This window comes from Epargyreus clarus, unplaced genomic scaffold (assembly GCF_041222505.1).
Source record: "Epargyreus clarus isolate Ecla_fem2 unplaced genomic scaffold, WU_Ecla_fem_2.2 ptg000005l, whole genome shotgun sequence".
NCBI lineage: Eukaryota > Metazoa > Arthropoda > Insecta > Lepidoptera > Hesperiidae > Epargyreus > Epargyreus clarus.
Window position 1 is genome coordinate 10,645,129 of NW_027332213.1, and position 15,695 is coordinate 10,660,823.

General features: G+C 34.8%; 1 protein-coding gene across 13 annotated transcripts in view; it reads left to right on the forward strand.

The window, feature by feature from the left end:
- Positions 1–15,695, forward strand: part of LOC140742280 (homeotic protein antennapedia) — a 246,585-nt gene that overhangs the window by 211,677 nt on the left and 19,213 nt on the right. For all 13 annotated transcript variants that reach the window (XM_073073148.1, XM_073073142.1, XM_073073145.1 and 10 more), the window contains one exon: positions 12,617–13,471. In XM_073073148.1, the coding sequence (XP_072929249.1) occupies positions 12,811–13,471 (661 nt within the window). In that variant the 5' untranslated portion in view covers positions 12,617–12,810. The remainder of the gene's footprint in view (positions 1–12,616; positions 13,472–15,695) is intronic.

Below are 15,695 nucleotides of genomic sequence, written 5' to 3' on the forward strand. Positions count from 1 at the left end.
AAGTTCCAGGTGGATTTTTCAATTGAAAATAACGAAGGGTAACTAATTGAAATAACATATTATGAACAATCTGATGACGCTAACGAACAGAGGTTAGTGTCAGCAGTTGATCTGTTGAAAAATGAAACATATTTTAATTCATCATCATCATCAACCCATTACTGTCCCACTGCTGGGCACGGGTCTCCTCTCAGAATGAAAAGGATTAGGCCATAGTCTACCGCGCTGGCCAAGTGCGTATTGGTAGACTTCACATACCTTTAAGATTTTTTATCTCTCAGGTATGCAGGTTTCCTCACGATGTTTTCCTTCACCGTTTAAGCAAGAGATAATTAATTTCTAATACGCACATAAATTTTAAAATCAGAGGTGCGTGCCTGGGATTTGAACCTCGGACCCCTCGATCGAGAGGCCGCGTTTCTTAACCACTAGGCTATCACTGCTTATTTTAATTATGAAATTAAATAAAGTTAAGTAAAAATATTAAAATAAGTAACTAAATTAATTATAATTTATTTATTACGAGTATATTATGATTTATACAAGCTCTCCTTAATTAACATTTTTAAACACTTTACCCATAGGTAGGTATACCAAGGAAAGCAAAGAGTTTGCAATTGTCAGATTTATCGCTTAAATGTTAAAAAAGAAGTTCTAATAAGAGCTGGGTTTCCTAAATATACATAAACGAGCTTTTGCCCGCGGCTTCGCTCGCGTTACGAAATAATATTTTCATCCCCTATTTTATCCCCTTGAGGGTAGAATTGATCAAAATCCTTTCTTAGCGGATGCCTACGTCATAACATCTACCTGCATGCCAAAATTCAGCCCGATCCGTCCAGTGGTTTGGGCTGTGCGTTGATAGATCACTATGTCAGTCAGTCACCTTTGAGTTATATATATTTAGATAGATAAGGAATCCTACGTAAAGCCTAGTAGCTTAGTAATCGTAACTGTATCAATAAATTAATAAGATAATTTCCTGAGTCACGAACCTAATATTTATTATTGGAATCCGAAATATTAGTTCAACTTAATATATTAGTATGTCTTATTAGAAATTAAATTTGCCCTATTAGAAAATAAAATAAATCCAAGTGCAGTGACTTCAACCATATATTATTCTTATAAGATTTCAACATTTAATTCGATACGAATTACAATTTTAAGTTACTTTTACGACTTTTAAGTTTTATAATTGTTGTAAGTAGTAAAAAATAATAAAGTAAGCATAATTAAAACAAAAGTTAAAACTGAATCAACGTTATTCAGTGCCATCTGTTATCAAGAAGTTAACTAATAATCCTCATCTCAAAAGTTCAAGTTAGTGTAGCTACTCATCAATAGAGGTCAGCAGTGAGCAAGTTTTAAAGTTGTTGACCACTTGTCAACTTAGTTCGTAAAAGTTAAAACAGATGGTGCTGATACAAATCAGCCTCACTTAATTTGTATTTCACTTTAATTGTTGATTTTTAATTAAGTTAACAATTTTTAAAGTCTGTTTTTAAAGAAACATATATTTTTTTTTATTTTAAAAACGACCGTATAAATTAAGTTATTTGAGGTAAGTATTCGTTTTAATAAAATTTCTTCTACTTATCTACTTTATAAACAAATCATATTATTTTAAAATATTTTAAGCTAAATTCAGTAGGCGTAAAATTAATTACTTATTTTATTACAATATCTTATTATTTCTGATTACAATAGTTGAAATAATTAAGATAGACACATAATAATTAAAATATATTTCGTAACAAATTTGAAGACTGTAGACTTTTTATTCTCGCATTTTTGCGTATTATGATTATTTTTTCTTTGTAAAACTTTTATGATTTTAAATAAATATTAACGAATTATTATAGATTTCGATACTACCTCTAGTTTAAAACTATACCAGAACATAATATTAAGTGAACTTACATTTATCATTTCGTCTGTTTTCTTTTATATAGATAAGATACAAAATTTTAAAAGTTGTTTTTTCCCATTAACATCACAAGAGAACATTTATTTTCGACGGTCACTTAGTTTTTATATTTTTAATAAATTCCATGTATGATAGGACTAACTAATGTTAATTTTGCTGTTCTTTCCCTACAAACTGATCGCATTTGCAACGGAAGCCAAATACCGGCCGAGTAGAGCGCGCGTAAATTGTCAGCCATGACGTAGGTATTAGTAAAACTTTTGATGATTTTAAATAAATATCAACGAATAACAACGACAACGACAGGATCTAATATTAAATGGCGTTAAATTTATTATTTCACCTGTTTCCTTTTATATACAAGTAGATAAAATACAAACAGAATAAATATTAAAAAAAAATTGGTTACTTACTTTGTAACTTTTTAAATATGTTTAGGATTTCTTTTTTACAACAGTAGAGAATAATTATTTTCGACGCTCGCTTTTTTCATATTTTCAATGAATTTTATCTATGATATAACAACAAACTAATTTTAATAATATTACTACTGTTCTGTCAACAAGCTGATCGCATTTGCAGCGGATGCTCCCAGATACCGGGCGCGTAGAGCACGTAAATTATCCGCCATCACGTCACCCATGCTTGTCGCATTTCCTTTTATTCCTGTTACATCCACATGATTTGCGTTGTGTTCTGATTTCAATAAATCAAAATAATTTGTTTGTTTATGATTCTAAAATGAGAGTAGCTTTGGTTTACTGATTGTTTTTTTTCTTAATAAATAATTGGTACTTAATTAACTCGTTTTCAGGTACAATTTTTAACTTTATTCTACGTATCGGTTTGCCAATGAGGTGTAATGCAGACCGGGTTCGAATCCCGTTGAGTAAAATTACTAAAATGACAAATTGTACCTACTACTTATTGGTTTTTTGTCTAAACTTCTAAGTCTAAGTATATCTATGACACCTAAAACATGAATATAATAAAGTAGAAAAGTAAAAAAAAGCTTTTTTTTTAAAGCAATATTATTTTTTCCAAATAATTCTGAAAAGTCCAATAAGACCAAAGTTCGTCAAAAGATGTACAAAACTTTGTTTCGTTAGCTTGTTAACTCAGCATACCTTGCTACCTTTGATAGTAGTGTTATAAGTTTTACATAGATGTCGCTTTACGTGGCGGTCCCATATTTTTCCGTAAGATGGCGTTGTACCTCTATAAGAATTTTGACCCATACATATCCGCACCATATTTGAAAGAACTTTCAACATTTTAATTTAGTATCTATATTATAAAAAAATATATTATAATTCGTTTCAAAGATTTTTTTTAAATAATTTTTGTTTGTAATTTTTTACCATTAGATCTGTATGTAATAATTATAAATGTTTTAGATTATACAGTAGATAGCAGTATTTTTAGTTATTTATAAGGCAGGCAAATTATTTAGGCACCTAATTTAATTCCATTCGTGCATCTATATATTTGCCAAAAATTAATTTGACCACACATTTGGAATATTTGACAGGCGCATACCATAATGCATAGGCCATAACTCACGATCTATTGTTGTTCGCTTACGAAGTTGGAATCATGTGCAATTACAAAGGTGTCGGCGCTAGTGTCTCCTCATAAATCACCTCTGCACGATATAACAATTAGCCGGCATGATAGCAATGTTAATTAAACTGCTATGATACTGAGACCGCATTCGGTATTAGGTACGCAACGGCTTAGTAGGTAGGTACCTTAGGAACTTATACCTACTGATGCTCTATGTGCTGCTTCGAAATCTCTTAAGCTTAGCATATCATCGCTCAGGCGATCACGTAGAAAAGTAGACCTCGATCCTAAATAGATATCTGTATTTACGTAGTAATTACAGGGCCAGTTCCAGACCTCTACATGTGTTCTACTACTGGATGTTTGCTATTTTATATGCGTCACACGCAATCCAAAGAAGTCCTAATTATTTGAGACGTTTTCTTTCTGCAGGCCCTCAGTATACCTGATCTGCTAACAGGTTTTTATCTTTAGTTATTAAAACATATTGGATTATGTTACCTCACTAACATCATTATTTACCTATGATACCAACTTTGATGCTGTTAGGTGCAGTTTTTACATATCAATGAAAATGATTAATTCCTAAGGCCTTAATCCACCAGTATGACCAGACCGTAAAAACTCATGGTCCTTTACCATGAGTTTTTATGTTTTGACAAATATGACTGTTTTGGTATTTGTTTACGTATTTGCCCATACAATTTCCAATCAGCGCCCCTAGCGGATTGTATCAGAACTATAGTAACGTAACATTAAATGTCTAAATTGACAAATATGTTTTTTGCGAACATAATATGAGGTACACGAAAAGACTTGAGCACTTGCTTATTGTTACGTTTACTCAGTCTACTAAGCAAACGGAACAGAATAATGGATTGAGTAGGTAAACGTAACGTAAAATTGTCCATAGGCGGCACTAGCCACTTAATATCAGATGGACTGCTCGTCTGCTACTCCTATATTATAAAAAAAATCACAGTTGCGTTGCCACATCATAGAACAGAGGTAGTTGCGTACCGCTTAACAAGCAAACCTTCCTGTTGAATCGCTCTATCTATTAAAAAAACTGGATCAAAATCCGTGGCGTAGTTTTAAAGATCTAAGCGTACATGCGGACAGACAGCGGGAAGCGTCTTTGTTTTATATAATGTATTGAAAACGGACTATAAAAGCCCTTTAGTAAATTGATATGACTAACGGTGGAAAAGGGCTTACGTTAATACTTAAAAAAACTATAAAAGTCGCAAGATATACCTATTATGACGAATACAAATTCGATTTAAAGAAATTGAATTCATTATATTTATTACAGGTACAAAAGTGTCAACCAATAAATAACTCAGTAGAGTAGCTTGCATGAAAAACGTAGCAACTTCAGTACATTTGTTGCCTTAAATATACCAATAAATATTAATGAGTAAATTGACCATTACCACAATACACGTAATGTTAAACGTTTTACAACTGACATAATTCAAATTAGAGTTTCGTATTACACCTGCGGAAGAAAAAGTATGGATGTTTGTGGTGTCATTAATATTAGTAATTGATGGCGGCTTTTTCCTTTATTTCAATTAAGTTTTTAGTGTCTAGTATTTAGTATCACGATATACTATAATAGGTTCTATTTTATATATTTTCCATTTTATTTGAATAATTTTGTTTTAAGAATTTAAATGTAATATAGAGATAATAAAGAGCTTTATGATTTACCGTTAATGTGAAAGTTTAAAACATTTAAATGTTTATTAACCTTAAATTTAGTTGAAGTACCCAACAATTATTAATTAACTTTACGTACGAAATTAGTAAAGTTTAACTTTTTCATCGACACGAATACCTAATACACTAGTTTAACAAAAGACGTCTTTTCATTTCTGCATAGAATTTACAATGGTTCTTCCTATATATTTCGTTAAATTAAGACAACAGTTCAACTTTAAAATGTACTTAGAAACATCCAGGCCAACTTACCATCAATACTATAAATAATACATAATCTAAAAATATGCGTATAAGAAATACCATCTGCACGTACGAGTATGCGGTATCCTCATATACAATAGATCAACCACGTGTCATTACACATGAGACTTCTCCTTTGAAGACTGTCCTGCGCTGGATCGTTCGGCATTTTGATTGCGCGCCCCCAATGATTGCGAGCGCTTTGATTAACAGATTCCGCGGTACCTGCTGACATTATCGATGTGCTAATGTACGGGGACATAGTTCGAGTAACGAATTAGCTTGCGTGCAACGATCTGGACGTTTATGTCGAGTTTTTTCGTGTTAAGTGTGATGTAAATTTTATTGACGTAGGTGCTATGTCCTTAACGGGTATAACTTGTGAAGTAACTTATGTTTTGAAGATAAAAAACAAAACCGTATAGGTACCTTCTAACTAATTGTCTAGGCTCGAATTTTATATCGCTTGTGGTTATCTATTAATCGGTGGTCCGAGGTTCGAATCCCAGACACGAATCTCTGATTTTTTTAATTTTGTGTTTTCGAAATTAGCATAAACATCATTAAAAGCTTTTAAAATGGTATTTATCCATTAGGATATTAGGAAGCAATATTAACTTACAAGTAGTCAATAATTATACATATAACAAAAAATGTTAAAGATGAATGAGTTTAACTCAAATTAATCATATTGTCATACTCATAAATGTATCTAAACATATTGTAATTTTTTATCTTATACGGCCAGTTTATACTCATATGGTTTGATACTCAGAAATTTAATTAGATATACCTTATATAAATACTATATTTTCATCATAACTTTTTATAACACGACAGTGTATTGTCGCCGATGTCATAACAAAAGCTGGTCGCTACGGACTGCAGTATGCAAATGCAATTTTATGCGTTGACACGTGGTCTGTGTACGCTTGCTACTGAAAATTAAAATTATAATGCGAGGTTGCTTTAAGCTTTGTTATTTGTTTTTAACTTGGAATTTAAAATATTATCTTTTACTGTGTTTTTTACAAAAGTCTCGGAACGATGCACATGTTTTTGAAATAATAAAATTAGCAATTCATGCAGTTATCTGGTTTTAAGTGGTATCTGAAAGTTGCCACCCGTGAAGATCAGTAATTAAATTGAAATAAGACTAACATGATTGTAAAGTTAAACTTCTCCTTATTGTTCTTTCCACGCTCTTCAAAGCAGGAGACAGTAGTGCATAACTACTGTAATGCAAAAATATTTGTATTTGTGAATAATACGGACCAATTGGTAGTAATCATAAAGACACTGGCAATACTAGGTAAAAACTGCATATATTTCATTGTAAAAATAATTAGGTAATCATGTAGAGTCGATGTAGAGAGTAATCATAGTAGTTGACAAACCTCTTCAGCAGTGTACGTATTTAAAATGAAAACATTTTTTTATATAGTCAAATAATGATAATAAAGTTCATTCGGTATTCATTTGTCATTAATTGCAGTACAATCAAATCATCTTAACATTTAACGTTACAGTGAAAAATATGTACAGGAAGTAAATTGATTTTATAAATGTATTTATACCTTGCTAATAAAGATCGCAAATGTTTATTTATTTCCTGTAGCATGGTCAGAATACAACCCTTTAAAAATAACAATGTAATGTAAGAAATGTCATCAAAATATTCATACATCGACATAACAAAGCCTTTTATTCCACACTGTCACCGGCGGGGGCGCTCATGAAAAATTATGAAGCCGCGCTGAAAATTACGCAACTTGTCTGATTAAATTAGAAGTTGGCTCGCTAATTAGCGGGTACATCGCATTTCACTCCGCGCACGCTTAGCGGGAAACTGATTTTCTCCCGAGAGCCGTTTGGGAAAGCCGACTTTTTGACAACAAAAAATCACGTGGCTTTTTTCAATATTTTAACTTAACAGTACAGTTGTTTACTGTACTTTTTCATATTTATTTAAGCTACAGTATACTTATTTATAATTATGGTAAACTTATTATATATTTTGCTGTATTCAATTGGATGCGTTAAAGTAATTAATATTTATATTAATTAGACAAAGACTAGAATACATACATGGAAAATATTCAGTTTTTTTTAGTTTTCTACAAAATTATTGCAATTACCTATTTAATAGCATGAAATAATTGTGGAATATTTCTTAGGTATACATTATACACAATTATGTATGTAGGTTGGTATGTCCGTAATACATTTCAGTTAAGGTTAAGTTTAATATTTTTAAAAAACATTTTTTTAAAAGATGTGTGAAATGGAGTTTCTTGCGCCGCTTCGTCTCCATAGCGAAACACCTTGTGAAGTGGTGGTAGTTGTATTGACGTTCAAAAAGTGCTCTGTAAAGAACCTATTTTGAATTAAGAAAAAAATATTTGATTTGATTTGAACAGTTCAGTATAAGAGGGTAACGTACTGTAGGTACATCGTAAGGATACTCGTATCTAAAGACAGAAGTAGATTGATGCGTACGTATATAGTTATTAATGAGACTGCTCCAGATCGCCCTTTGAAACTTCCGAGGGAGTGTCAACCCTATTTTTAAGGAATTAATCCTTATCACATGTTGTTTCTAAGGCCGAAACAAAGTTAAATTATTCAAGTTTGGATAAAAATGGAAGCTGATTAAATTATTAATTAATTAAATGGTAGATAATATCTTATTTTTATAATTTCATTTTGTATATAAATTACCTGTAATGTGTTATACGTATATACTGTGTTCAAAATCAAGTACCGTTAGTAGAGGTAGAGAAGGCTTTAGTCTTTATGTGAAGATTTCAATATCACAGTAGTGAAATAAATACATAGTCATTTCTAAAAATAACGCTTAGACCAGTTCATTGACCTGTTACCCAAATATTCACTCGCAGCCGTCTTTATGATGTTTTCATTAAATTCGCGAAATAAATAATGGCGCAACTATCAAATAGCACGTCACATATTCACGTTACTCGTCATAAATTCAGTACATGATGTGGTAATAAAATAATACAGTTACTCAAGATTATAATAAATTTAATTCATAAATTCACAAAATCAACGCCGCCATAAAGAAAGTTGAATATTATTTCTTCCGCTTTGAAATGGTTTGACGCCGATACAGCGGGAATAAATCAAAACCACTTTGTGTTCCAACAATAGCTCTCTAATTGACAAATAGTGGAAATGATAAATACAAGCGCTGGGAATTTTCCAAAAATACACCCTTTGATCGTCACTTGATTAACAACTGCCGACCACCGCCCGCGAAATCTTATTAATTTTCTTTTTAATCCGGTCTCTTCTATACCGACGAGTCGTATCTTGAGCTGGTAAACGATAGCGATGAAAGACGAGTCCTTCTGAAACAAAGATATACTATTTAAGTCTATATGAAAAACATGCTCAAGAAATAAACTTTAAATGTTTAAGAGTAGCGTGAGGGTAAAAAAAAAAAAAAATTTAAATTGATTTATCATGTAATTTTAGGTATGTTAAAATTTTGGCTTCTGTCAAGTTAGCAATTGAACTTGCAACTCCATCCAAAGTGCACTAAAGTGAGCTACAAAATGCAGCAGTCTTTTTTTTACGAACGTCAAACACCATTTTTTCAGGCCATTTACGCACGCTCTTAAGCTATATATTAATAGCGTTAAGGTACTTTTTAACAAGTAGCAATAATAGTAGATATTAGGCGAGAGAACGGTTACAGACAAATACTCACTTCACTTTAGAGGTGAAACAAGTACTTAAAGTAGTGTATTTTTGTATATGTCATATTAGCGCTCTAAACACGATGTTAACTGATTCATTACACGTTATTCAGGTTTTTACATCTTTTGTAGATATAGGCAACGCTAAATAGATTATTATAGCTTTTTAAAATATAACACTAACAGGTATAAAAGTTGGAATGATCGAATAAAACATTAATTTGATTTCGTGTGTGGGACTTTTTGTACCATATTAATATTTGATGAGTGGTGTATGTTCGAACTGATTGCATTGATCTCGAATTAGTTACTAATGTGTCCTGTTTTTGTTAATTATCGATCTATGCAGAATATTTATAAATAAGAAACGGTGAAAGAAAACATCATGAGGTAACCTGCATACCTGAGAAGTCTTAAAAAAGATTCAAAGATTTGTGAAGTCTACCAATTCGCACTTGGCCAGCGCGGTGGACTATGCCCAGTGGGAAAGCGCAGTGGGACAGTAATGGGCTGATGATGATAATATGTTCCGGAGGATGGGTGTGGTACATACATGTGGGGCAACTATCGTCGTCCTCAGGAATGTCCGTGATCTATATGGAGTTGATTACAGAAATATTGGACTTAAGTATTACCAGCCAAATTCACTGACCTTCGTGGTTTTTTAAAATAATCTTATACAATAGTTTAGTAGTACCTACGGGTTAAAATTAAGAGACAAAATGAAAAACATGACGCATTTAACGAAGTTAAAGGTCCCGCCTTTGTAACAGAGCACAAATAGAAAACAAGATCTGCCTAAGGTGAAGGTGCGAGGGCAAAGTTCGAACGCTTCGCCTAGCCGTAGCCTTAACACTCTTTAAAAAACAAAGAGGCCTACCATTTAGATAATTCCTAACATACTCAAATTTTCCAGAAACCATTGTAGGTAGGTAGTAACTATAGTAGGTAGCTTTAGTACCATAACGACCATTACAGCGAACCACAAGTGTACTTCAAAAGAAACATGATATTGTCACGTCCGTAGTTAATTAAGAGTTCCGCGTAGTATAATACCTGCAAGCAAAGGGCATGAGAACAACCCAACTGCCTCACATAACCAGTTCTTACGAATAAATCAAACCTCCATGCTCCATGCTCGGTTATCAAATTATCAAAAACACGTGAGACTGTTAATTTCCTCGGTCAGTTTAAAGACATATTCCTTGAAGCGACTCCGCGATCTTATCGCCCCCTGGTAATTGTGGGCTAGAAACATTAGCTCGCAAGCTCTAAAGATAATAAAAACTTAATATTAAGCGCGCAACTTTTTCTTTTATGATACAGATATCTTCTGACAAAAGCTTGTAAAAAGATTTCAATTAGATTTGTTGCTAATGAAAACGAATAACACCTTTACGTATTTAGGTACTTTATATGTATTAAAACAGGTTTCTTTATATAGATAGTTGATAGATTGTTATGTCGTTATGTTTTGTATTTTATTTTTTTCACAACTTTATTTCATTTTGCGTATTAAGGTATTTTAGACGATTTTATTTCCTTTCCCGTCAATTAATCTATGATAAATAAATATTAAGGTGACATTCAATAACACTCAGTAATTACTCATTGGTTAATGAAAAAAGCTGTCGTAATTTACCCCTGTGTAAATAATTCTCGATCCCCATCGGTTTTAATGAAATAAGACATTCTTTTATGCCTATACTTTCCGTTTGGACACAAGCTAGTTGCTGGAATGTAAATGGAAATTGAAAATTAAAAAATGCGAGGGTCGTCCCGCGTGGGGGTGGCGAAATCGTAAATTTAAATTGTCCATCCCTCAACATGCAAATTTTCGCAGTAGGCATGCCTTTCAATTGTACCTACTCATCCGGAGATGAATGTACAGAGTGGTGATTACGAACGAACTTTTAATATATGACTTGTCTAAATCTGATTTATTTAAGGTTTTGTATGCAATGTAGGAACCCCTCGGCTTTGCATTACGGTTTCCATTTAGGTTATAGTTCAGAATATGTTTATAATTAATGTTAAACGTCGACATTTAGTAAGTAAATATGTGATTCTCAGTAGCATAGTTTTTCTTAGAGCTTATTCATCGATAAATGCTTAGGTATACCTACTAGTTAATTTACAAAAAAATATTCGTAAAAACTGCTTAAAAAGACATAGAGCTCTTATTGTTGTATCGACGAAAACAAATACTTTACCCTTAACAACATGTTGTATCTTTATGAATAATAAATTAATAGAATTATAAAGCGTACTGCAAGGATGCCTAACTTTTTATCTGAATTTTCATTAAGAGATCGCATTCAAATAAGTATTTGTGCAAATAATAAAGGACACGAAAAAACGAGGCATTTGTGCGTATTAATTTCGGGATGATTATTCTAGTTATTTGATAAAGTAACGCTCATTACGACTGTACCTAAAACTTTTTACATGTTGTACCTAACAAATGGCAACTGCAAAGAACATATTGTCAAGAGAGTCGCCGCCATCATTAACTGTAGCTAATGAAGCTTGAGCTTTTGGGTTTTAAATAACTTGCGCCAGCCTCTAGGGGCGGGCCAATGCCGAGTACTGTGTCATATAGATTTTTTACTCTGAACATGAATTTAACAAACCATATCAAAAAGTTAGCGATGTGACTTTACAGTGGCGTTATTTCCATTTCGCTGCTAACACACATTTAATGTACCGGTAGCCTAAAGATTATCACTAGGGAAACGACTTTCGTAGTCGTCTGATTCTATCTAAATGCGAAATTCTCGTTTTATCTGTTATAATGATAGTTACTTTTTATTACTCCGCTACCTGGTAAATTCTAGTAGCCGTCTTATTAAGCACGTAATAAATTCTATACTCTAAAGCAGCATAGCGAGATCTGACGATAAAGCTGAGGTTACGATGACACATCAGTCGACGCACAAATTAACGTTAGTGTAAAGTTATGTCGTATGGTAACGAGGCGGTTGTCACTCATGCTCCATCAACTGTTGGGAAATGTCGAGGATATGACGCCGGGTCAGCCACATGTCGAACGAGACGTGATAATATTTCATCTCCCTGTCTCACTTTGGAGGAAATACTTCCATCAGTAAGACAAAGACGGCTTTTGAATCATATGTAAGAATGCGCCTTTGAGTTATCTGCGGTAAACGGGGGTCGTATCTCAGGCAGGTTGTCGCTAATAGGCGTTTTACTCGCAACGTATGAGATTTTGTCTTCATGTGTGTTCCAACCACAGGGCACGTGTCAGTCTTTCGCCTGTCAGATACTTAACGCTGTGCAAAGATTATGGCTCACCGATCCATCTCACCGACACACACATTGAATCGATCGGTAGTCATATTTTCTCTTACCTGATCATCGATATGATTTAATTATAGATCGACTAAGTACATTAACCTTTCATTTTCAGATTCGCCGAGAAACCGATGAGGAGACACCGTCCGTTGCAATCGTGTGAAAAATCCTTTGGATCAATCGCTGCTGTGTAGTGAATGGAATCCGAAGTGTTTGTGTTGTGACTGATAACGTGATAGTGTCGGCCCCAGTGGCCGAAAACCTGCGACGGAAGATACGGACGCGAGCCGCGCGGGCTGCGGGCCCGCAATGAGCGCTAACAACTGCGACAGTATGCCATATTTCTCCAACGCCTACATGCCGGACATGAGGAACGGGGGAGGCCATGACCATCAGCAGGCGCACGCGCATTACGGCGCGGTGCCGCAGCAGGGTCACGAAATGGAGGGCTGCGACCAGCAGCTCAGGCCCGCGCAGCACCACTACCCTGCGCAGCCGGCGCCCGGGATGCCGTACCCGAGGTTTCCCCCTTACGATCGATTGGGGTACTACCAGCAGATGGAGCAAAACGGATACCGGCCCGACAGTCCTTCTCAAATGGGACACATGGGTCAGAAAACCGATGGCTACGGTCCGAACGGCCATCAACCTCCGGCGCCTGCGGTGTACACTTCGTGCAAGCTGCAGGCCGTTGCCGCGACAGCGGGTGGCGTGCCGGGGAGTCCACCGCTGGAGCAGGCGCAGCAGATGCCGCACCACATGCACCCGCAGCAGCACATGGTGCAGCACGGGGTGCCGCCCCACCAGCAGCACCTCATGTACCCGGAGGTCGACATGCAGCACCAGACGCAGATGCCGCCGATGCACCAGCAATCGATGCACGCGCAGCAGGCGCCCCCGCAGCAGCCGCCGCCCAACACCAACGCGTCGCTGCCTAGTCCATTGTACCCTTGGATGCGGAGTCAATTCGGTAAGTGTTAAACACACTTTTTTGATATTTTTATCAGTTGAAATGAATAAATAGGTAGATTTGGTGAATATAGTACTGGTTTTAGGTAGATACATTTTATTATTACTCAAATAAAATATCGTTGTAGAGTCGATTAGTATTAGGTTCTGTAGCATTACCATGAGTTGGCATAGAAACGCCACTATAGAAATGGTAAATAGAAAACTATTGTCATTTTGCTAGTGAATAACATAACTACTATCGTTACGGTATTTCTTGACAACGTCTGTCAAATTAATGACTCATGGGACCGAATTTGTATGGCAATAGATCATAATGACATTCGCTAGCGATTTGATTTCGATAGGTTTTTTACGTATCGAGTTACGTCACTACGGATTTTAGTTCTACGAGTAACCACCAGAGGCGCTGTACAATTTTTCATACATTTATTTTACGCAGTCGCTAGCGAGTAATACTTTTGTAAACTCATGGTAGTCCTACTGGTATCACTTTTACTTTACTTACGACAAAGGACAATGGAATTTGAGTGAAGTTTAAATTAGATTTGAAAAAAATCACATAGCTCTCCCTTTCGTTACAAAAATGGATACGATTTGCACAATACACTTACAGGTAGCGTATTGAGTAATTCGCAAAACCGTTCCCGCACCACGTGCTCATTGACGAGAAACAATGCGGCGCGAAAACAATACGGTTCCTTGTGTTCCCGGATTATTTATGGGCCGAAGAGGAATTCAAAAGGAATTTCACTTTTCATAAAATTTACAACTCGCGCACAATGGCGCCCACCTTCTGTTTTGCTGACACCGAAGCTCAACAAAGAGGCCTCGAGTTGCGCTACCGTCTCCTACTGTTTTCGAATTTGTCTGCCAACTAATTTATGGTGAAATTCCGTGATTTAGGGCGTCTATTGTAATTGGTATGATTCAAAACGCGCTTGAAACGTGAATTTAGTTCGGCCCGCTCGGTCGCCGCGGTACTTATGCTAATAGCGGTGGTTAACAATCCTTGACTCGCGAGTGAGTTTAAGTGCAGTAGTGATGTAGTACAACATATTTTCATATAAATTTGCGCGTTTTATATCTTTAGATCGCACAAAGTAGATTTTATTCGTTAGGTTAACGTTCTTACGACCTCAATTTTAGTCATGTGAATAGTAATAGAAATGTTAGCAGTTGAATTGTGTGAATAAACTAAAGGTTACAGTTATGAGTTTTTCATAAAATGACGTAAAGAGACAAGGTACATATGATAACATTATAAGAACCCCTCGTGGTTCGACTCCGGAAGAATCACCGCCTTACCTATTTTTGGCTTATAATAGCAGTTAAGCTCTGCGGTGTTCACGCTTTGAAGGATAAACTAACGGAGACATACTTGTACGAGGCATTCTAACTTATTCCTTAGAAGTGGCAACATATCGGAAATCTTCGATAGGACTCTAATCCTATCTGGGGTTAAAGACAACATAAGGTTTACTGCAATTAACAGGACGCAACAAAATTACAATAAAGAATGTAGATTTTTTCTATTACTACTATTAAATAAATAAAGTAAGTAAGAGTAAAGTAAGAAATAAAGTATTAAAACTATAAAACGCTATGAAAATCAATACATTCGTATTTTTTATTTACTTAGTTATATAAAAATAGTAAGTATAAACTTAACGCTATTATCACGTACAAGTTTCAACTGACCTGTTTTAAAGGAATATATTCTGGCATTGGACGAACCCTTGTCATAACCCTTATCCAGGGTTCCGTGCCAGATAGGATGTGCCAATTTAGAGTTCGCTGTATTGGACTGCGATTCATCGGTCTAGTTAATTAAATTTAAACTATGTCTGAGATGGTGCAAGTACTTTATTTTGGTTCAGAACTAATTAATAGTATATTGTGTTTAAGAACTATAAATTGATAGCTGAAGAATGTGGACTAAGTATTTATCATTATAATCTCATACTATCCCACTGTTGGGAATGATTCTCCTCTCAGAATTAAGAGGATTAGGATTCTGGGCTACTTTTTATTCTTCCTCAAACACGTAGGTTTCCTCACGATGTTTCCCTTCATCTTTGAATCATCCATTAATTAAATTGTAATACCCAAATATTTTTTAAATATCACAATATAATATGACATTTGTGGCTCAGCTTGTCTCCAGTTCGATCCCCGGTCAGGTAGAAGTCTAAACGATGCACTTAAACGAAATCCATATCACC